Below are 21,291 nucleotides of genomic sequence, written 5' to 3'. Positions count from 1 at the left end.
TTTACATTGTAGTAAGCCTATTTTACACAGATGGCGTTTTTCTGTAAGATATGTGACGTCACAATACAATCATATTGACTGCGCTCATCTCTCGTTTCAATGCTTTTATGATGTTCCATTGTAGTCAATTATTTGTAAAGATGAGAGTAGTGTGTCGTTATTGATAAAATGGCTTTACACTCGTTGAATTGGCACTTGGCCGGAAATTGTTATTTCATAATGGAACGCGATAGATCCATGCGAATGAAATGCTCAAAACACATCGAGCGACGAGTGAGAATCGTCATCACATTTTCATGAATCAAGTAGTTTGTGTGTGAAAATTGCCGACAAAGCACTTGTATAGGACAATCAATACATGATCTCTCCCAATATCATCAATTCACAAGCATTTTTATTTCTGTTTCGCGAACCATTTTTTTCTTCTTCATTTTTACACTGAACAATAGACAAAATGTACTTGAAGGATGATGCTTGTGTATATGATAATCGAATAAAAATAAGAAAAAAAGAAAAGGACCTGAAGGAATGTGAACAATGACAACGATGAATATGATGATAAAGACGATGTCTATAGTTACATTGTCGTAAGGTTTGACATCCACTGTACAAGAATGTATATACATCGACAGCCACGTCAACTGCAGATTTCGATATGAAAGTTCTGAAGTTGTTTATCGACCGATTTATTTTTACATTTATTTTTTGATGCAGAAATTCTGATTTTCTCCAAACAAATGCTATTCGAGTCAAACCTTTTCGGTTCGAGTTTCTTCGAAACTCCAACGCACTTTGCACTGAATAAAAGTCACAACCCATTATCTGAATATTCCCATACGCATTAATTATGCATTCGCACATTTGGGTGAATGTACTACTAGTCTATTGCGAGTGAGAAATAAAAGCGTCGTACGTGAGGACAGACATTTGCGTACAAATTCATTTTTGGCAATTTGCCGATCGACTTACATTTACAATCGTATGTAATCGATATCGATTTGTTTTCTCTCCGAGAAAAGTTTTTGCTTGTTTGTTTACATTTGACTTTGTTATGATAGGTTATGGTTTAGTATAAAATATGCAGATCTGTAGAACGGAGAGAAATCTTCAATTTTCATGAACTATCGAATACGATGAACCATTAATAGATTCCATCATCGAATTACAAGTCATCGTGGCCTTTTTTGTTTTGATTCCGACTATATGATACTGTCTCATTGACGAAAATAGCTGTTTTGTTCGAGTATCGAATTGAATAACTCATTAAGAAAAAATCTATTTTGTTTTTGTTCACTTATCACTTGTTTGAGTATCGGCAACTTTGCCATCGCAAGTATTTCACTCTGTTCTAAATACCTTCGAGCCATTATAATTAAAATCACAAAACAAAATCAAAATGACATTTCGGTCGTTCGAAAATGATCGAACAAAAAAAGTTAATTCGAACAATTTCTAATTTGGTTACGAAAACATGCGTAATGGCTCGTTTAAAATCTTTATTTAACGTTTTTTTTCCTCCGTAGGCGTGTGAACGGATTGTATAAATACCAGTTGCATCGACTGCCATCAATAGTTTGAGTGTACAAATCATTCGATACAGGTTGAAAATCAGAAAAATACTTTACCATGTCGAAAACAAACGAACCATACTTTTTTGAAAAGTACTTCCCATCAAGTTATCATCTAACATTTCACGCGCCGATCCAAAGATATCCAGGACCATTAGGTTATAATCGCGAAGAGCTCGAGCAAAAATCGAAAATCTCCAAGGATGAATTTCGTGTGTTTTTGGACGTGAAAGATTTTACACCGGAAGATTTGAGTGTGAAAACGATTGACGAAACGGTTATCATTGAGGGCCGACAGAAGAAAGCATATGGAAGATTGCCGAGCACATTTCATCGCCAATTTAGATTGCCGGAATTTTTTGATTCGGAAGATGTCATCGCACGAATGTCGGACGATCATATTTTAGAGATTCGAGCCAAACCATCGACACAGAAAAAGTTCCGCCATTTAGAAGAATTGAAAACAATGGACAACGTTAATAGAGTTAAGTAAAGATTGTTCAACACATTATTGTCGATTTCTTTTTGCTGCTGAAACACAACGCTTGCCAATGGATTTTCTCTGAACTTTTTGCGAAAATTTAATTTTAAAAAAATTGTCATTTATTTTGAAGAAATCGTTGAAAATTATAATTAAAGTTTCAGTGATACGATATGTCCAACAAAATGCATGGGAATGTTTAGAAATCTTTTTTGTAGATTTTTTTCCGCTGAATAAAACAACAAATATTTATAAAATAAAAAAAAAGTGTTTGAGAAACAATCTATTTTATTTCCAGAAATTAGTTTTTTCTAGCAAGATGGCATTAGTTTTTGGGCGAAATTGACAAAATATATCATAAAATCAAGTTTTTCTTATCAAAGGAATCTTTTGTAAAATAATGTATTCAAGCAACGCACCCACCAAATGGTAATATAACCGATCCATTGGATTTTGTTAAAAGAAACCTCAACAAAAGCTGATAACTCAACAAATTCGAAAAATATCGTATTTTTATTTTTCGTACACATGGTATTATTGTGTGCAATCATGTGCAATCGTTGAATGTCTGAGCATTTGAATCTATTTTTATCATTCAATTTGAATTCGTTTAAAAGAAATTCAATCGATTATGTACATGCGAAGCGATGCGAAGTTGTGCAATTTACATACTTCACTGCACACGTACACATGACACAGCGGTCAAATGTAAATAAACTGTCAATCGAATCTAAATAAATCTTTCAACGCTCAGCTGAGTCAACGAATCAAGTTCTTCATGGGACGTGCGCAAGCACAATGAATTGTGCCAGAAACTAGTGTCGATTTCCAAAAATTACCCATAAATTCAGAATGTAGTCATAATAGTAAAGCCTTCAATCTTCATGAAAATCATAATAATCAATTCGTGAAGATTCTCTTCCTACGACATAATCGTATAATATTTATTCAATTCCAATAGATTGCATTTGATGAACAAGGTCGATCGAAAATTGCCGACAAAGCACTTACTACGTGGCAATAAATATGATCTGAAATTCACATCATGCAGTTATATTTTTATTTACACGACCGTTTTTTCCGATGCCAAACAATGAACGAAAAAAAGGGAACCGCTCGAATAGTGAATATAATCGAATGAAAGGAAAAAGCTGACAGAATGCGAACACTGATGATGACGACTACGTCGTCAACATTAGCTACAACAACGTCTTCGATTTATAAAAAAAGCGCAATGTGCGAGGCAACAAGCATCATCCATTGTTCGAAGTGGGTATAAAGTAGAATTTATAGATGTCAATAGCAGATTTAGATATGGATTTTTTTTCTACTCGCAATAGACAGCTTTAATAAACAGACAGCTCAAGATTAAAGCGAACAGTAAAAATGGAACCTTTTTGATGCCATTTTCTCAGTTCGAATGGTGCACGTACCCTATACACGATTGAGGTACTTTGTTGTAAAGTCGCCAAAATGAAAGCTAAGCGCATCGAATGTACTTTAACACAACAATGTGGCAAGAAAACTCATGGCGCGACCGAAGTTTTCGATGAACAATACCAATTCCGAAAATGAAATGAATAAGAAGCAACGAACGCGAATTACGATTTTCATTTGATTCATAAATCCTTTGCAAACGATAAATGCATTCTCGCTTTTTCGAACGAATGAAAAGCTCCTTCTTTTGGTTAACTCATTTTGTATGGTGGTGGTTGTTGTTTTTTTCAGTATTTGAAAAGTTTTCGCGATGTCGCACTGTGAAATGTATTTCTATTGTTTTAGATGATGTAAATTGTCGCAGACAAAATTAAGTCCTTGAAATTGGTCTGGTGACAACGTCAATTTTTGAAATGAAAAACACAACACAAACATTGTTTACATTTCATTATATATATTTTTTCATTTCGTTTTTTCTTTTGAAACATATGAAAATGTCTCAGGCTAATCTCTTCATATTTGTTGTGTGTCAACATTGTATGAACAAAAAAAGATCCGAATAAACTTCAACGATCAACCTACTTCGCTACACATCTTTCTCTATGTAAAACATTGACATACACATTTTTTTCTTCTCGAAAATCGCATTTGTTTACAGCATGTCTTTGTTTACAAAGTAAAATAAATGACTGGAATTCTTCTTCGGCATTGAAATATATGAGCGACGAAAAAAAAATCAAAGCAGATGACAAAAAGAGTTGCAGAATCAAATGAAAGAAAAAAAATGAATTTGATCTAACGATATAAGGGATTTTTTTTCATTTCGCCGTTTGTCAGTTTCATATTTTGATATTGAATTCAAGGACGAAACAGCACGGGTACCCGAAGTCCCATTTGACGACGTGCTAAGAAAAAGTGATTGCGAGATACAGTTTTAATAGATGGAAAAATGATGGTTAAAATGGCACGCATTATTATATGTTTTTGTTTGTTGTTTTCTTTGACCGACTTTCGTTGCATCAAGTCTATGAAGTTTTACGAATGAAGACCAATTTCAATCTCTTGACTTTTGATGATAAAACTGAAATGAAATTGTCTATCTTCGAAAAATAATCGAAAAATTCGTTTGCCATCAAACACATGTACATGCATTTTTCAATGAGAAAATCAAAAATCGAGAAACACAATTTGAAAGAGCATGAAAACTTTTTCTCTCGTACATACACGAAACAACACAATATTTCAGCTACGAATTTTCAAACGTAATCAGAAATCGCTAGAACGCGACTGAAGTTCTGTCGGCCGAACATGTGAAAAATCACACATGCATGTGAAATGTGATAAACCGGAGATGAGATGGCTTCCAGTACATATGAAATTGTTTAACAAGCGCGAAATATATATCGCTGATGAGAGGATCCCCAAGTGAATTTAGATTTACGCTTCGCCAACTTTTGATTGTGTTATTCAAATTGCCGGAGAAAATGGTGAGCAAGAAATAGAAAAAAAGTGGTGGTGAAATTGATTGGACCATAAACTGGTGTCTAATATAAATTTCACTGGCCTAGTCGCTCATATTGCATTCCATTACCATTTGGTGGAATTTTGATGGGAGATACATATGTATGATAGATGACACATAGGCGCATGTATAGCATCATATATCTCATGGCTTTCTGCATTTTTATTCTATTTCACACTCTAACTCTTGTTATCTTTTTTCTTCACAAAACGAAGTTTGGCGAATGTTGCGTGCTTGATGCTGATTTTATGCCAAATGACCTGACAACTAACCCAAAAAATATGTCTATCTCAAAACAAAAATGCGTGTGTACGTAAAGTCATGCCCAACAGTAATTGCAGTGCAATAGACTTGATGATGTTCCAACTTGCTTGGCAATCATCGTTTGCAGTGAAATATTAATCATATTTATCATCGAAAGTATTTTATTCACATGACTCTCATATGGCACATAGTTCAAAAGCCAGGAGTGTATATGCAAGTATGTTGAATTAAAATGAATAATTAGCCATAAGCTGAGATGATGCCATCGGTCAGGGTGAAAGTACATTATTCCAGAAAACATTTATTAGACCCTCTGGGTGGTTATAATATGTTTTGTTGTTGAGCATTCGCCCAGAAGAAAGATGTCCCTTTTGGAACGGTGCACGAGTTTAATGGAAAATAGTCAATTAATCATTATTAGGCGAAGCCAAATTGTTATTTTCTGCTCATGTTTTGTTTGTGTTCCACAGGCAGATCTTTGACCTATTCGCTGTACATCAATCAATCAAGATGTTTTCAATGCAAAGCTTCACCTTTATCTCACAACGAACAAGACATAATTACGAACAGTCTATCATCTATCTCACAATCTCGTGCACAGTATGTGTCACATTTATACGCTCAGCGTGTATTTATGCACATCCATAGATAGAAAAAACCGTTTCGTTTAATCATTATCGATGAGTATATTTGGAGTGTATCTGGAATGGTGATGATAACTCAAAGAATTTGTGGTATTCCATGAAGAAGAAAAAAATTCTCACTCCGTGTCATAAAAATCGTATGAAAGCTAAAAAAGCGGAAATTTGCATACAATGAAATATTGGGTCAACAGCGTCTCTTCTTCAATCGAGAGCTTTTATTCAGGGATACGAGTGTGTGCTTCCCTCTTCACTTTGCTCTCTTCCATCGAACCCAATCAATAAATTGCTTTCATTTGAAGTTCGTGAAACATACTTATGGGTTCTGTGACATCGCAAACGCTGAACCAGCATTATATTCCGAAAGCAACAGCAGCAGCAAAATTAACGACACATTTCACGAGTGGATCGCCAAACGAATCGCATTCATTGGGAATGTTGTCAGTTTCGCGGAGAAGATAATAAAAAAAAACGAACCGAAGACTTAATATTGATTGAGTTTCAGCGAACGAACAAGAGCAACCCAAAACGAAGGAGAACAAACAAAAAAATTAACTGTGAACGTGTTCCCATAATGCCAAAGCGCTTCGGGTTTTATTTGTTTGCATTACGTCGTAATGGTGTAGCATCATAAAGTAAGTCGTTTTAATAGATTGTGTGCATTTGTACGCATTAGCAACTTTTATATTACGTGCCAAGCAGCCAATGTCTAATGTCAACGATGAGTCGCATGTTTACTCGTCTTCTTTATTCGGAGATGAAAAACAGTGAATAAGAAGTAAAATGGCGAAGCAATTACAAAATTGCCAAGCTTAAAAAAGTGACGTTGACGCCTTGCACATTTTGAGCTATTGTTCTGTTGCACATTCAAGGCATAATTAAATAGTAAATTGAAAACCCCTTCCGACATTTCTGGTTGAAAGAGCTCAAATCCATATACACATCAACGCGTTGTTGCATTCAAATATCGTGTCCATTATTTGAAACCATGTGTTTGTGGCATTCACCGAAAACACGAAATCACCACCAACTATTTGCCTACATTGAACATGTGAAACAATAAGATGATGCACAAAATAACATTCAATTAATTTCCATGGTGCAGCATATCGCAAAACTACAAGACTTAAGTCATCTCTCTTTTACGAGTATTTTGTAAACGTTGCATATACTGCTAGGGGGAATTATCTATACGTTTTTTTACCGAATATACTATAAATAGATGAAGACATCGCAAGTATGCCGCATATACGCTGCATATATGCGTATAAACCACATATATTCGGAGTTATTTGCAAATATTCTTCGGTATATACGGTTTATATTCTTATACGCAGCATATTCGTAACTTATTTTATTCGATATTTTCCCCTAGATATACTGTCTCTTCCATTCTCTCCGATTCTCTATGTCTCCGTGGGTGGTTGCAAGTTATGCAAAGATGTTCTGTTAAGCTTCAATGTGCAAATTCAGCTGAGAATTTAAATGCGAAGCGCACAGGCGACGAAGCAAACGACAGAGAAAAACAGAGTTAAAATGATTTTCATAACAGCATAAACCTTCTCAAACATAATTTTCTGCATTTGATTGCGTCAATTCACTGACACAACAAAATCGAGTTTTGTGCATTCCATGCGAATTGCATCAAAAGTGAACAACATTAAATCAAAGACTACATTGTTTGTATCCAGATGAAAAGCAACACCAAAATAACCATTTCGAACAGCGGCAAAAGCACCACAATCAATATACAAATGGAAACTTTTCAGATTAGAAAATATACATCCACATTCAAACAAAATACGATGTTTCACATCGCATATAAAAATTGTAAACAAAATATTTCAAATGCTGTCGGTTCGTTAAAGTTGAGTGGCTACAGTTAAGCTAGACAGACATAGTGAATAAATTTGGATAATATGGCAGTCGTACAATGAGTATGCAGTAAGTAAAACTCAATTTTCTAAATCCAATAATCTTTTGAGTACAATTTTTTTCTATTCTCTTGTATTATATGCGAATGGCCATCATCTTGTGAATAAATTGGTTGACCACTTCGACCGAATGACTCATTTCCATCTCGAGAATGTGCAGGAAACATTTCAAAATCTAATTTTGAATAACGCAGTTTAACGATTTCCATCAAAATGAAATGTGTTTTTTTTTTGTTTTATTTCGCGCCGTGCATAAGTTTCCGCATCAATGAACATGGTGTATGTGCGTTTCATTGAATATTAAAATTGAATCTCACACCTCCATGGTGACAGGTATGGCAAAATGTGAAATTAGAACATAAATTGCAATGCGAAATGTGTTTCTCTCTCACATCCGCACGCAATCACAATATAGTATTGCGAGGCATAAAAAAAAATCTGAAATTCAATTTAAAATTGAAGGGATCGAGTGGATGCGCGCGGGGAAGTCCCAGTCCATGAAAGTACAAAATAGCTAAAAAAAGATATTTTTTTTGTTCAAACTCTGAAACGCCCTTGAATAATAGAGTTGAACACAATTTTCTCTTCGTATCCCTATGCCATTTACACTCACACAAATATACCTCTCTCTCGTTTCCGCTATTTGTTCGATTCTTTTCTAGTTTGTTTTTGCTCTCTCCAGGGAATTTATATTAAAATTATTTTTTCCATTTTGGGAATGTGCTCCGTATATAGTATGCCTGCGTTGAACACTCTCTGAGATTGCTCTTCAATTTTGAACGAAATTCTTGGAAAAAAGGACTACATTTCATATGAATGCATATTTTGTAGCTCCAATCATGTGCATTCCAGGGTCTTATTATTGGTATAAGGATAAAGTCTCTACCTGTAGACACATCGAATAACCAAAAGGGTTATGACTCCTATACAGAGAGAAAGGGAGGAGGAGGACGAGAAAAAGAGAGACACACTCGATTCGCTTTGCAAATAGCAAGCACCGGATGAAGGGATGAATGCAATTGCAGTTTATGTATATTAATAACAACAATAATTTAATGCGGTATCAAACGTTCGCTACAAATTCCCATGGCAACGATTTTCTATTAAATTCAATTTACCTAAACCACATTTTGATGTGCAATAATTCGATTGCGCATTGTGTTTGTCGGTTGTGGTTGAAATTAATGAGTTGGGAAAATTAAGCTGCAGCTGTACAATACGTACACTGTATTCGACAGAATGAAAATTCATGAAACAAAAATACCTTCAAAAGATTGAATGTGAAAAGTTTCTGCACAGATTTCATTAAATCGGAGAGTGGTTCATATACAATATTTTTTCTTTCTTGTGTGTCGGGGAATGAATAAAAGAAATTCTTTAAAAGTTATTGTGAAAGTAAAAAAAGAAGACCTCTAGCAACAAAATGTATTAGGAACATTTTTGAAATTTTCTCTATTCTATTTAAAACATAAAATTTTATAGCCACTCTAGTCCGGCTGCAGTAAGTGCTGTGCTTACTCTTACGTCGTATTTTTGTCGAAGTGTGCACTTGAAGCGCTACTGCATTATTCACCTCCATTCACTTTTGGAGTGTGTTTTTCTTTGTAATCTAATTTCATTTTGTGCAACCCATGTCGTACTTTTTTTCTGTTTCATTGAAATTAATTCCCAAGAAAATGCTATAAAGCGTTACTACGTGTTGAATGGTTAAATCCAACCTACGATAAAAGTGAAATTCGTTTGAAGGTTTTCATGCTGTGTGTGTTCTGCATTATATTTGATTTCATTTGTTTCAAGCTCCCTTTGAAACCTCAACGTTGATGAAGTATATCGTTAGGTTAGATGGGCGAAAAAATGCAGACACTGTAACATTTCATGGGAAATGGAAAGGCAGAGAGTGTGAGAGATAGAGAGCGAAACCAATTAAATTGCACAGGCATTTTTTCTATATTCAAGATTTATGGTTGAATATGCGGTTGTTTAACAAAGCTTTCTCGTCTTTGTTTTCTGACTTTCTATTGAAATGCTAAAATCTTTGCATTGATAATGAGCATAAAATGGGGGAAAATTATCAAGTAAAAGCTTTCACTAATTTTCATGGGATTTTCTTTTGAACACATTCAACACAAAAACACTCAGTCATTCAATCGCAATTCAAGCGACGTAGGTCGAATTCGAATGTAATGCCAAATATTAAATGTATCGAATCGCACGTCGACATCATTTGAATAAATTGAACGAACCGAAACGCAAAAAATATAGATTGAGTCTTCTGTTTGCCATGGCATTTTTGCTGTTGATTGGCAAACATTGGGCTGGTGTGTATAGAATATATCGCCAACACCAATTCGGATATGAAATAAAAATCTCAGTTGCATCATTGTGCGTACTCTGGCTACAATTACAATCATTTTTATTTGTGGGGCCATAACTCGAGGTACGTGCTATTATAGCTTACTATGTAACACTATATCATTCAGTAGAAGTGTTTCTAATTTCATTTTCGTTCTAGTCGACATAACGTATTTTCGTCGTAATAACATCTACATCATCGGTTTTATTTTTTGCCTATTCATTTGATGACCATCGCCTATTCATTTCTTTCACTCTCTCTCTCTCTCTCGTTATTTTTTCCAAATGTTCATCACACATATTGCACGGAACGACCTATTAGTGTAACAAAAAAATAACAGAATCACGTACGCACATACAACCGGATCGCTTTAACGATGTCGTGGAAAAATAAGCACCAAAGAACAATAATAATATAATAAATGACCGGCGAATATATTGTAACAATCATCGCAGTTTTTCCATACGCGCCGAAATTTTTTTTTTGGTATAATAGGTCTTTGTACTGTCAATATCGACGCCGCTTTGAGTCTGAAGAGTCTTTTTTTTCTCCTATTCTCTTTCGCTTTAAGTTTCGTTCTCGGAATGCTTGTCGGGGATTCGCATTGATTATGCATTTAACGAGCTTAACTATGCTGTTTTGACGGAATGTGTGTTCCATTGTTTTCATATTAAATGGCGTGTAGAAAAAAGCCCATAGCTTAAAACGCAACTGCACACCATACCTATGGCCAAAGTTATTTCGTCTAGCGCAATGCTCATCCATTTAGATGATACAATTAAATGTGCCCGACGAATTGGTGTGAAATAGCATTTACGTGTGACATCACGAGGGAATTAAAAAGAGATTTTATGGGCAAAAACGAACGAACCGATCTTTTATCGTCTGCAAAAGAGAGTGTCTCAACTTAAATTAGCTTGAATTGTCTCCCCCTCTGTACCTCTTTCTCTCAATTTCTTCACCATCTTCTACTTTATATCTATCGCACAGATTTTTGCCCCATTGTTGTTGTTTTTCCCGACTAAAGGTTCATTTGAATCCAAATGGACGCATAAGTTTATATTAGTGGCAATAAAGAGGATCTCTTTTATTTTCAAAATCGATTCCATTTAACTGTTGACTTCAATAGTCGTTGTCGCACTTCCAAACATTCAATACATGCATGTATACAAAAAAAGTATCTCTTTCCAAATTCACAGTTCGCATGGTAATTGGCTCGATTTTGGTGAAATGAAATAGAAAGATTTATGCATCGATACGATGGCAATTTTGAATTTGAATTAAAATCAAATATTCAAATTCGAAAAACCATTTCGAAAGAGAGCGAACGAGATAGAGATTGAACGGAACCTTTTGGGCGTATAAATTGGCGCAATTTTCCACATCAAAAATCCATGTCGCACATATATCTCGCACAATATTAACTCAAATGGAAATAGATTACACATATATATATATATTTGATTTGCAGTGATATACAACACCCATTGCGATTTTCATTGGCTTTGTGTCTTTGTGGTGGAATATTTCGAGTGGAAAAGGTCATTTCTTTGATCTAGCTTTTGCCATTTCACATCTTCTCCTCTAAATAAATGCCTAGACGAAATTGCATGACACGGTCAAATGATTCAATCTCAAAAAATAGAATTCGATTGATAAATTGCCAATGATGACTGTCTGCCTGTGTAACATATTGCAAAGAAAATAAATGGAAATTGTTGTTAGAATTAGTGGTATGAAAGCCATTTATGAGTGACAGCAATAAATCAATCTGGGAGCATCGTCTTTTCTCATATACACGCACATACGGATCAACCACGACTTATTTTAAAGTCAAATCCACTTCAAGCATATGTCTATCTATAGGAGTCTTTTATTAAGAGGGCATCTCGAACAGAAATCAATGAATTTTACAAAAGCCAATTAAAACTGTCTAACAAAGTTAAAGGCGCTTGTATCTTCATCATTCGCTTTCAAAATCGATTGAACCTTGTTTTGTTGAAAAGACTCAAGTCGTTGAAATTTCATTCTCTCCTACAATTTTAATGAAGTACAAGTTGAAGATGGAAAAGTCTGTTTTAGGTAAATATTTTATCATCTTTTATTTGAATTTGCTTAAAATTTAAACCGAAAAGGAAAATGTCAATTTGAATAAATGTACGAAAGCCGCACTAATTGGCAAATATGAATTTGAACAAACATCTATGACATATCTATATGTGTATGCCTACGTGTGAATGTATTTATGTGTATATGTAGATCGTATCAAATTGATAATATCAATATTTAACCTTTACGCTGTGATTTAAACAACAAAAATATCATTGTTTCTCGACAAATATGATAAAGACCGAATAAGTATTTCTAGAACATGTGCATATATTTTTAACATTAAAAATACATGTAAAAAATCGAACGTGGAAAGAAGTAGTATTGTGGCAACACATACTGAGAGCACTGTATGTACAATTTTCACTAATATTGTACGTAAAACATCTCAATACACTCGACTACACGATAAGCAGAAACTGTAGCGAACTATCGTGGAATTTGGAAGATCTAAGCAAACATCTGTAATCGAACCATGATATATTTCTATGAAAAATTGTTATTATTATTTTTTATTTATTTTTGCGTATAAAAGTGTTAACTGAAGCTGAATAACCATCAGTTGGACTTTATCATTCGAATTCAACTCTAATTATTATTGGATATTTGCAAAAGTTCCAATTTTTTTACTTGAAATATATCGATTTGACATATTCTCCATGTGTATCGGTTTTTTGGTAATAGTTAATGGTCAAGATCAATACAAAGTAGTAACAACCAAAAGTGGCCCGGTAAAAGGTCAGCTTGAAAAAACAGTTTGGCTCGAGAAACCATTTTATTCTTTTAAGGGAATTCCATATGCAAAGCCCCCGGTCGGTGAGCTTAGGTTCAAGGTATGAATTTAAGATAAGATTATATCAACTGGATCACTCAGAGAAAATGTCACTTTTTAAAGAATTTTATACCATTTATATCATATTTAATAAAAAAAAATTTCTTAGCCACCCGAACCAGTAGAAGCGTGGAGTAGTCCGCTTGATGCATTTGAATATGGAAATCGGTGTGCTCAAAAATTCTTAATATTTTCTGCAACATCAGAAAATTGTCTGTTTCTTAACATTTTTGTCCCAGGTGAGGCTTCTGACTCGTCCTTCATTAATACAGTTGACTTAACATTCGAATTCATTTTCAAAAAAATCATTTTAGCGCTGATTAATGAGAAAGAAAATTTACCGGTAATATTTATAATACATGGAGGATTATTTGCTGTAGGATCTGGGGAAGATCGGTTTTATGGTCCGGATTTTGCAAACGAACATGATATAATCCTTGTAACTGTAAACTATCGTCTTGGAATATTTGGATTTTTGTCATTGGGAACTCCCGAATACTCCGGTAATATGGCATTGAAAGATCAGCAAATGGCTATGAAATGGATTCACGAAAATATCGAAGCTTTTGGAGGTGACAAAAAACGCATTACCATGTTTGGTGTGTCGTCAGGTAAAAATAATAAAATACTTTAACGAATCGAAATTGTTATGAAAGTATCTTTCACTTTCTAAAAACACTTAAGGTGCACAAAGTCATGGTTTTCACTTACTTAATGCCGAGTCGTCAAAATATTTCAATCAACAAATTACCATAAGTGGAACATCAAATAATATAAAGAGTTTTAAAACTGGCGACCATCGATGTTTGATGGAGATCTTTTATGCAAAACACAATTCAGGCAAACCAAACACTAAGAACTTGATTGATTTTCTACAAAAGGCGGAAGTCGAAGATATCCTGAATTTTAATAAACAAGCTATCAATGGGTTTATTTCACCTTGGACTCCGATTGTTGAAAGTAAGGAACATCTTTTCAACTAATTACATTATTGCTAATTTTTGGAAACGTATTTTGACTCACTAGCCAGTGGATGATTTGAGTTAACTTTCTGTTCAATTTCTGATCATTTCGAAGGTTGCAGTTTTTTCTTCTACATACTTTTTTTATTTCCAGAAAAAAATGCGAAAAAACCATTTTTTACTGAAGACCCAATGAAAACATTTCAAAAAACAAAGAGTATAAGCAAAGCCACACTCTTTGGCTCTGCTCAATATGTATGTTTATAATATTCTTTGTCTGATTTTGTGTACTTCACTCCACGCAATTATTCTTTATCTAGGAGCATCTATATTTCATCCGAGGATCAAATTATTCCAAACCTCAAGTAATTGATGCTTTTTTGAAAGATTTCCACATTGGCTTGCCAATTTTCGGATATTATACAACAATTTGGAAAAAAGTAAGTCGAGATATGCAATTTTTTGCTCTTGATTATGACCATTTTATTCGATTTTTAGCCTAATTACCTTGAAGGTGTTTTGCATGAAATTAAAGAATATTATTTTGGAAAAGCAACAAATGATCATGAACGTGTTATCCAACGACTGATTCTGGATTCGGATATAACCTATTCATATTTCCAGGAAAAATGGATGGAACAGCATGTTGCCATTTCCAAAAAAGATACATTCTACACTCGGTCAGTGTATTTTCGACACAAAATTAATTTAAAAATGGTTTTTGATGTTATTTTTTCTTTAGATTTTCCGTTTCAACGAAAATAAATCCACATGAGATAAAGGCAGCCGCTCACGCCGACGAATTATGCTATTTATTCAGATGCAATAAATTAATCGATTACTATAAACAGATTAAAGCGAATAACAAACATGACCCAGATTCTTCAGAAATTCTTCAAGTGATGAACAACATGCAATCGTTATATTATAATTTTGTAAAATACGGGTAATGACAGTTTCAATGAATTTCAATTTTTCCCTTTCATAATTAACTCTTTTCTTCAGAACTCCCATACATGATGGAAAACCGATTCGAGAATTTAAACCTGTTCAACAATCAAGTTAAGCGAATCAATTTAATTTTATTGATGTGACAAATGCGGGCTTGATCGCAAGAAAAGCGCCAAATGCAGACAGAATCCAGTTTTTGGATGATATAATAAAAAAAGTAAGGAAATTGGTCAATAAGCACAAAGAAACGCCTAAAGACACACCACTTCAGCAAATGTGTGACTTAATCAAATCAGGCACATGGTAGCGAATTGAATGCGTTGCAATAGATGGAGAGTACAGACCTTTGAATTATTTATACATGGTTTAAATATCAAAAATCAAATGTTTTCCTTATCTGTTCTCTCATTTTATGACTCGAGTCTCTATTAATCTCCTGTATGTCATTTCATTCTTATCAATATCAAGAGTATAAAAATGAAGCGAGCAAATAAAATTAGACCCCCCACACTTAATCTTTTTATAAATAATGCACTCCATGTGATCTAACCTTCATGATTTACGTAACAAACAAGACAAATACGTCGTTACAATTAAATCGTTTGACATGTGAATTTATTATTATTATTTCCTTGCACTCAACGCCTAATCTGATAAGCTTTTTTTTGTACAAAACTTCGTCAATAGAATTCCAAATAAATATCATCTTTGTTTTGATCACAATTTAAATTCAACAAAATTATTCGCTAGATTTGCACCTATATCAGTGTAAACAAATGCTAAAAAATTGATTATGGAACATGGGGATTACAAAAATAGTTTGTTGATCACATAATCACGACCAGAAGATTGCTTTTGTGGCTAATCTCATATTGATTTTGCTTCATATCAAATTATCATTAAATTTATTTTGAAATAAATACATATATTTACAATTTTAATGAAGATTGATGAGTTATTATAACAAATTAAAAAGATCGAAACTAAGATTTAATGTATTCCAGCCAATTGATGAGTTTTTTTGCTGTTATTTTCGTATTTTTTTTGAATAAAATTTTGCTTGGTGGTGGAAATGGAATGAGACGTAAAAGTGGAACATTTGGTGCTCAACTGGACTTTGAAACTCTTTGATGAATATTTGGAATGAAAAAAGCTAGCACACCTATTACTATGAAGAAAAAATAAAAAAATTGTTAAAACAAACGAAAAGTATTGAATTGAACAATTTTTACATACCAATCAGATTTACGCCTGATAAATAAAACACCGATTCGCAATTTCGTTCCAATAATGAAGCGATTACATTTGTACCAACAACACCGCCCAAGCGTCCAAACATCATCAATGAAATGCAAATAGCCATTGCTCTGTCAATCAAAATGAAATGTCACTCACATTGTTCGTGATAAATTCTAGCAAAAAACTACCTCAAAGACGTGGGATATATTTCAACAATTGCTGCATTTATAATACTTCCAGCAACTCCACATGTAAAATGAACTATGAATAGATACCGCTGTAGATATGAAATATCGGTTAGCATGCATCCAATTCCACCTAAGCCACTAACAACTAAAATGAAGACTGATTTGAAGAAACGAACGTTAATTTTGGAATATTTTGAAAGAAATCAAAGTGGTAGCCTATTAAACTTACACAAGAGTGGAAATTTTCCAACTCTGTTGATAAGCAGACCCACCATAACTTGACCAAAGGCGAATATAATTTCCAAAATAATTCCCTGTTCCACTGTTGACAGATCTAGCTTCGAAAAACAAACCTATTGAAGACAAACTTATGTATTATAAAGTGTGATCAAAGAGAAAATGATTGCTAATCAAAACGCACTTGATTTTGTGTGCTCCGAATTTCAATTGCGGTGTTATTAACCGATTTCATGTTGATAATATCGCACATCATCATCTTGTGATCAATGGAACTGCCCGAATTGACTGCCATTTTGTTTAGAATTTCAGCAAAAAACATGAAAAATCCACTATTTGTCCAATAAATACCAAATTGTATAGCACACATCAAAAGAGTGGAGCGTAGATATGGCGGTTTAAAAAGTGGTGTAGTTTGAGTCCAAATTGATTTTAACAACGGATATCGACTTTGTTTGTTGTCCATCATCTGTTTTCTATTCTCAATCGACTCTTTTTCTTCGTCGATTTCAAATACTTCAAATTCCACCTTTCGACCATTATTCAATCGATGCATTTTTCGTAGAATCTGATATGCGCCGGTGCTTTTTCCTTGGCCAAGCACAAATTTTGGACTTTCTGGTAAAAAGATTAGTATCAGAGCTGCAATAAAACCAGGCGAGCTGCATACAACGAAATAGAGACGCCATGGTTTGTACGTAATGTCAAGCAATGGAACATAAAACTGCCAGTCTTGATTTATGACACTACCGGCAGCCAATGGTATCGAAATACATGAAATTCCAAATATTACTGAGGCCGCCAAAATAGCACGATTTCTCTGGATATTATTGTGAAATTCACCCAAATATGCATAAATGGTGGCAGAAAATCCAGAAACACTATTCAAAATTGAACGAAATACTTCAATCAATCGTATTCAACTAAAAAAATTCTCTTTTTCTTACAAAAATCCATTGAGGAAACGAAGTGTAGAAAGAATGTAGAAGTTTTGCACCAATGAAGAGCAAATAGAACAAAAGAATGCCAAAAATAATGTTGGCTGAATAATAGCACGCCTGCCTTTTGTATCCGACAGGAAGCCCCATAGATGAGACGAACAAATCGTACCGAAGAGAGAAGCAGCGGCCAAAATGCCCTTTTCACTTGTCGTTAAATTTAAATCACATTGTGAAACCGGAAGTATGAAAGCAATTGCACTTGTTTCCATTAACACCGAAAATAGGATCATGCCACTCAACACAATTACGATATAATTGAAGCATCCAAAATCTGAATCGAAAAGCAAATTCATTTGATATCAGTTATTTCTTCATTTCTATTGTCATATTATCATTTGTTTGTCACTCACTTGTTTTAGAAATGGCTTCATCCATAGAAATCTTCTTGGATGGTGGATCATTTGGCATTGTTTGAACTTTTTCACAACCTTTAAAATATCAGAACGATAATCTTTAATCATTCACATTTTTTATCAAATCCAATAAATATACATTACCATTTTCTAAATAAGCTATTTGGCACATTTTAAATATTTCATAAAAAAATGAAGTAAATGCGAAATTTGTATTCAAAATATGTTTTCTATAGATTTAAAATTCGTGAACTTGATACGCTGTCGACTGAAAAGCAAAACTTCAAAAATTGAAATATCAACTCTATAACTAAGCGCGAATAATAGCAAGAATGTGATGAGATTGAACACGAAGCTATATTTATGCGCATATTTCAACGCAAGCGCTATTACTGTATTCGTTTTCGTACGGAAAGGAACCGGGCACCAAGTCTTTTTTCAGTTCTTAGCGGTGTGCGCACGGCACTACGTCGAAATATGTTATTATGTATAAATACAAATGTATGTGTCTATCGTTTTCCGATAGCTTGTTGAATGCAATCTATATTTATCTAAGTGTTCTATTTGGCAATAAAAAAGCTCCTAGTGACGTCAACACAGGCTTATAGCATTTGTTCGTATTTTTTTAATTGAAAAAAATTAATTAAAGCAAAATTGTTCGTTTATACACTGTTGTGTTTCTATGCATTTATTACTCAAAAGAAATTGAAAGTAAGGAAAAAAAGAAAAAAAATTGGTCGCATTTTGAATTCTTACAAATACATTGATTCAATGATAAATTGATGATCGACGTTTATAATCGAATCATCACGGCGTAGTTTGAGCAAAATATATAACTGTTCTACAGTGATAAAAGCTATAAAAGCGAAACGCAAAGCTAATAAAGCATCTAATTCATATGAGTACCCCAAGCAGGCATACTCAGTGCTATCTGTAAGCAATTATAATGCACGATAATTTATTGAATGAAAAATAAAACGATTCGAATGGCGTGATTTGGATGTATGCAAAATATTGACTTACTTAAGATGTTTTGATTTGATAAAATTTAATGATAGAAGAAAACAGAGTAATACTTTGTGAAATGTTACGTAAAAGTTGAGAGAATTTGGTTAAATTATTATGAGGGGGAGGAATAACGCTATGGTTTTGCCATTTGAAACACTTTTATTGGTCAATTGGCTTGTGTTACTATAAAACCCAAATAAGATCGGACTATGGAGTATTGTATTCATTTACCAACTAGCTGTGTCAGCATGTATCGACGCTCAGTCCGATGACCGAAATTAAAACCAAACAAGCTGAACTAAATATACGCTGACGGTGCTCTCTTACTTGACTCATTCACTAATTGCCTTAAAATCAAAAGTACATTTTTTACAGAAAGATTTTTTTTTTATTGTCATTTTACATGTAGTTTCATATATAGTTTTCTTCACAAAACAGATGGTCGAAAGAGCCAATCGCAGAATTTGAATTCGATTTATAAATTGCAAGTGATAACTGTCTTTCTGTGTAGAACTGTAACAAATTTCAAAGAAAACAAATGAAAATTGTTTTTGGAATTAGGTGTCTAAAAGGCATATTGGCAGGCGCTCAATTTAGGCGCTTAGTCTTTCTCCATCTACACATATGCGGATGAAATGTGTCAAGATAAAAATCGAGATTTAAAGCCAAATCCACTTCAAATGATAGGTAGAAATCTTCAAACAGAAATCAATGAATTTTACAAAAGCCAATTAAAACTGTCTTACGAAGTTAAAGTCACGTGTGTCCCCATCGTTCGTTTCCGAAATCGATTGAACTTGACGTTTTACCGAAACGACATCTTCGTGTAAAATTTTAATGACGAATAACTCGAAGGCGGAAAAGTTTGTTTTAGGTTGAAAGGAAAAAATAAACATCGTAAATTCGAAATTGCCACGCATACAGAGCGGAAAATGAAAAGAGCAAAAAGCCATGCGAAAAGACAATTTTGATGAAAGCATGAAAGAGAAAACCCGCACTAATTGGCAAACAAGAAATTAAAACAAACAAAATGTTACATTGTGAATGTATGTGCAGATGTTATCGTCGAAAAAAAAGAAGATAAAACTGATAAAACTTGACAACATTCATGGGATTGTGTGTGAAAATCCACACCTCTGCAGTCGATTTTCCGAGTTGTAAACTTTATTAAATGAAATTAAAATAACTCCATGTAAAATGAATCATATATTCAAACATTGAGTGTGAATGCACAATTTTTTGAATCCGTTTTGCATATATATATATGGATCGGGAAGAGAGTTGTTTGTCACTTTTGGCCCTCGGTTTGTTAAAACTTCATTCACCGCCCGTTTCAATTTGCTTTAATTGTTATCGCTAGTTAGTTTTTGCCGTTAAAATTCATTTGCTCGATGTGTGTGTGGGTGGGTTCGGAGTGGTATAAAATTGTGTTGGGTTGTACATAAAAACAGGCCCACACTATGGCAAAAATTCAATATAAAATTAATTCAATTGTAAATGGGAAGAGTTTTTCATTTGTATGTCAATGTTTGGTGTGTGGGATGGTTCGAAAGGAAAAACAAATTATACAATGAATTGTTGTTGAATTCAATCGATGGAGGAAAAAAGCATGGACACATGGGAACGTACACAAACAATTCTGTGCAAAATTTTTGAGCATCGTCACATTCTGTTACATTCATTGAATTTTAAGAGCCGTACAATTGTTATTTACATTTTACACACATTAATCTTCTCCCTCGCCCCCCAAGTGAATGATGTACTTTGCAAGCGAGGTACATACAAATCAATTCACTACCGTTTACAAACATTTTCGCCGAAGCGTATGCATCTTTTTTCATTGTTGTTTGTTGTATCATTTTTGCACGGCAAGATGACGGCATTATAATTTCATTTGATTTATATTTATTCGATGCCATATTTCAAGCGAATTTTCACAAAACCGAAAATGTTGCCGTAACAATAACCAAAGGCAATATTACATGGTTATTAAGGCACAAATTCGATGTGATCAAAATTGATGTCAAGACCAATAACATGTGATGCGTGCGTGTTTGTGTACTCGGTGTACATATGACACATAAATGAGAAATTGACCGAGAAAATCTTTATAACACAATAAATAAAACCATATATAGCGTCGTATAAAAAATTGGAAGAAAATTGAATTTTCCGATGGACACCGGCCAGCATATAATTCACTCAAAAACA

At 33.8% G+C, this 21,291-nt stretch overlaps 3 protein-coding genes across 3 annotated transcripts; 2 read left to right on the top strand and 1 right to left on the bottom strand.

Moving 5' to 3' along the window:
- Positions 1-1,580: 1,580 nt before the first annotated feature.
- LOC116342097 (alpha-crystallin A chain-like) lies at positions 1,581-2,274 on the top strand. Its single transcript, XM_031769594.1, has one exon. The coding sequence runs from the start codon at positions 1,627-1,629 to the stop codon at positions 2,059-2,061; it is 435 nt and encodes a 144-aa protein (XP_031625454.1). The 5' UTR covers positions 1,581-1,626; the 3' UTR covers positions 2,062-2,274.
- A 10,611-nt stretch (positions 2,275-12,885) lies between these two features.
- Positions 12,886-16,001, top strand: LOC116342165 (para-nitrobenzyl esterase-like). The gene is made up of 9 exons (XM_031769666.1): positions 12,886-13,142; positions 13,251-13,380; positions 13,456-13,752; positions 13,826-14,101; positions 14,258-14,358; positions 14,424-14,543; positions 14,602-14,783; positions 14,846-15,049; positions 15,109-16,001. Exons 1-9 carry the CDS (start codon positions 12,969-12,971, stop codon positions 15,167-15,169), a joined length of 1,545 nt encoding a protein of 514 aa, XP_031625526.1. The 5' UTR covers positions 12,886-12,968; the 3' UTR covers positions 15,170-16,001.
- On the bottom strand, positions 15,943-18,383 carry LOC116342164 (synaptic vesicle glycoprotein 2B-like). The gene is made up of 8 exons (XM_031769665.1): positions 18,217-18,383; positions 18,070-18,147; positions 17,666-17,990; positions 16,903-17,599; positions 16,711-16,834; positions 16,482-16,638; positions 16,291-16,421; positions 15,943-16,222 (listed from the first exon to the last, which is right to left on the bottom strand). Exons 1-8 carry the CDS (start codon positions 18,242-18,244, stop codon positions 16,161-16,163), a joined length of 1,602 nt encoding a protein of 533 aa, XP_031625525.1. The 5' UTR covers positions 18,245-18,383; the 3' UTR covers positions 15,943-16,160.
- Positions 18,384-21,291: the final 2,908 nt, after the last annotated feature.

The sequence above is a fragment of the Contarinia nasturtii genome, unplaced genomic scaffold, assembly GCF_009176525.2.
Source record: "Contarinia nasturtii isolate CC-2019 unplaced genomic scaffold, AAFC_CNas_1.1 Cnas_scaffold_810, whole genome shotgun sequence".
NCBI classification, from domain to species: Eukaryota; Metazoa; Arthropoda; class Insecta; order Diptera; family Cecidomyiidae; genus Contarinia; species Contarinia nasturtii.
The sequence above is the reverse complement of the archived record's forward strand: the minus strand, read 5'-3'. Positions and strand labels throughout refer to the sequence as shown.

Coding starts and splice junctions, on each gene's coding strand:
- LOC116342097 (XM_031769594.1), top strand. CDS start 1,627: ATGTCGAAAACAAACGAACCATACTTTTTTGAAAAGTACTTCCCATCA.
- LOC116342165 (XM_031769666.1), top strand. CDS start 12,969: ATGTGTATCGGTTTTTTGGTAATAGTTAATGGTCAAGATCAATACAAA. Junction 14,359..14,423: donor TCTTTGGCTCTGCTCAATAT/GTATGTTTATAA, acceptor TTCTTTATCTAG/GAGCATCTATATTTCATCCG. Junction 14,784..14,845: donor AAAGATACATTCTACACTCG/GTCAGTGTATTT, acceptor TTTTTTCTTTAG/ATTTTCCGTTTCAACGAAAA.
- LOC116342164 (XM_031769665.1), bottom strand. CDS start 18,244: ATGTGCCAAATAGCTTATTTAGAAAATG. Junction 16,835..16,902: donor TTCGGAGCACACAAAATCAA/GTGCGTTTTGAT, acceptor TGTCTTCAATAG/GTTTGTTTTTCGAAGCTAGA. Junction 16,422..16,481: donor ATATATCCCACGTCTTTGAG/GTAGTTTTTTGC, acceptor TTTGATTGACAG/AGCAATGGCTATTTGCATTT.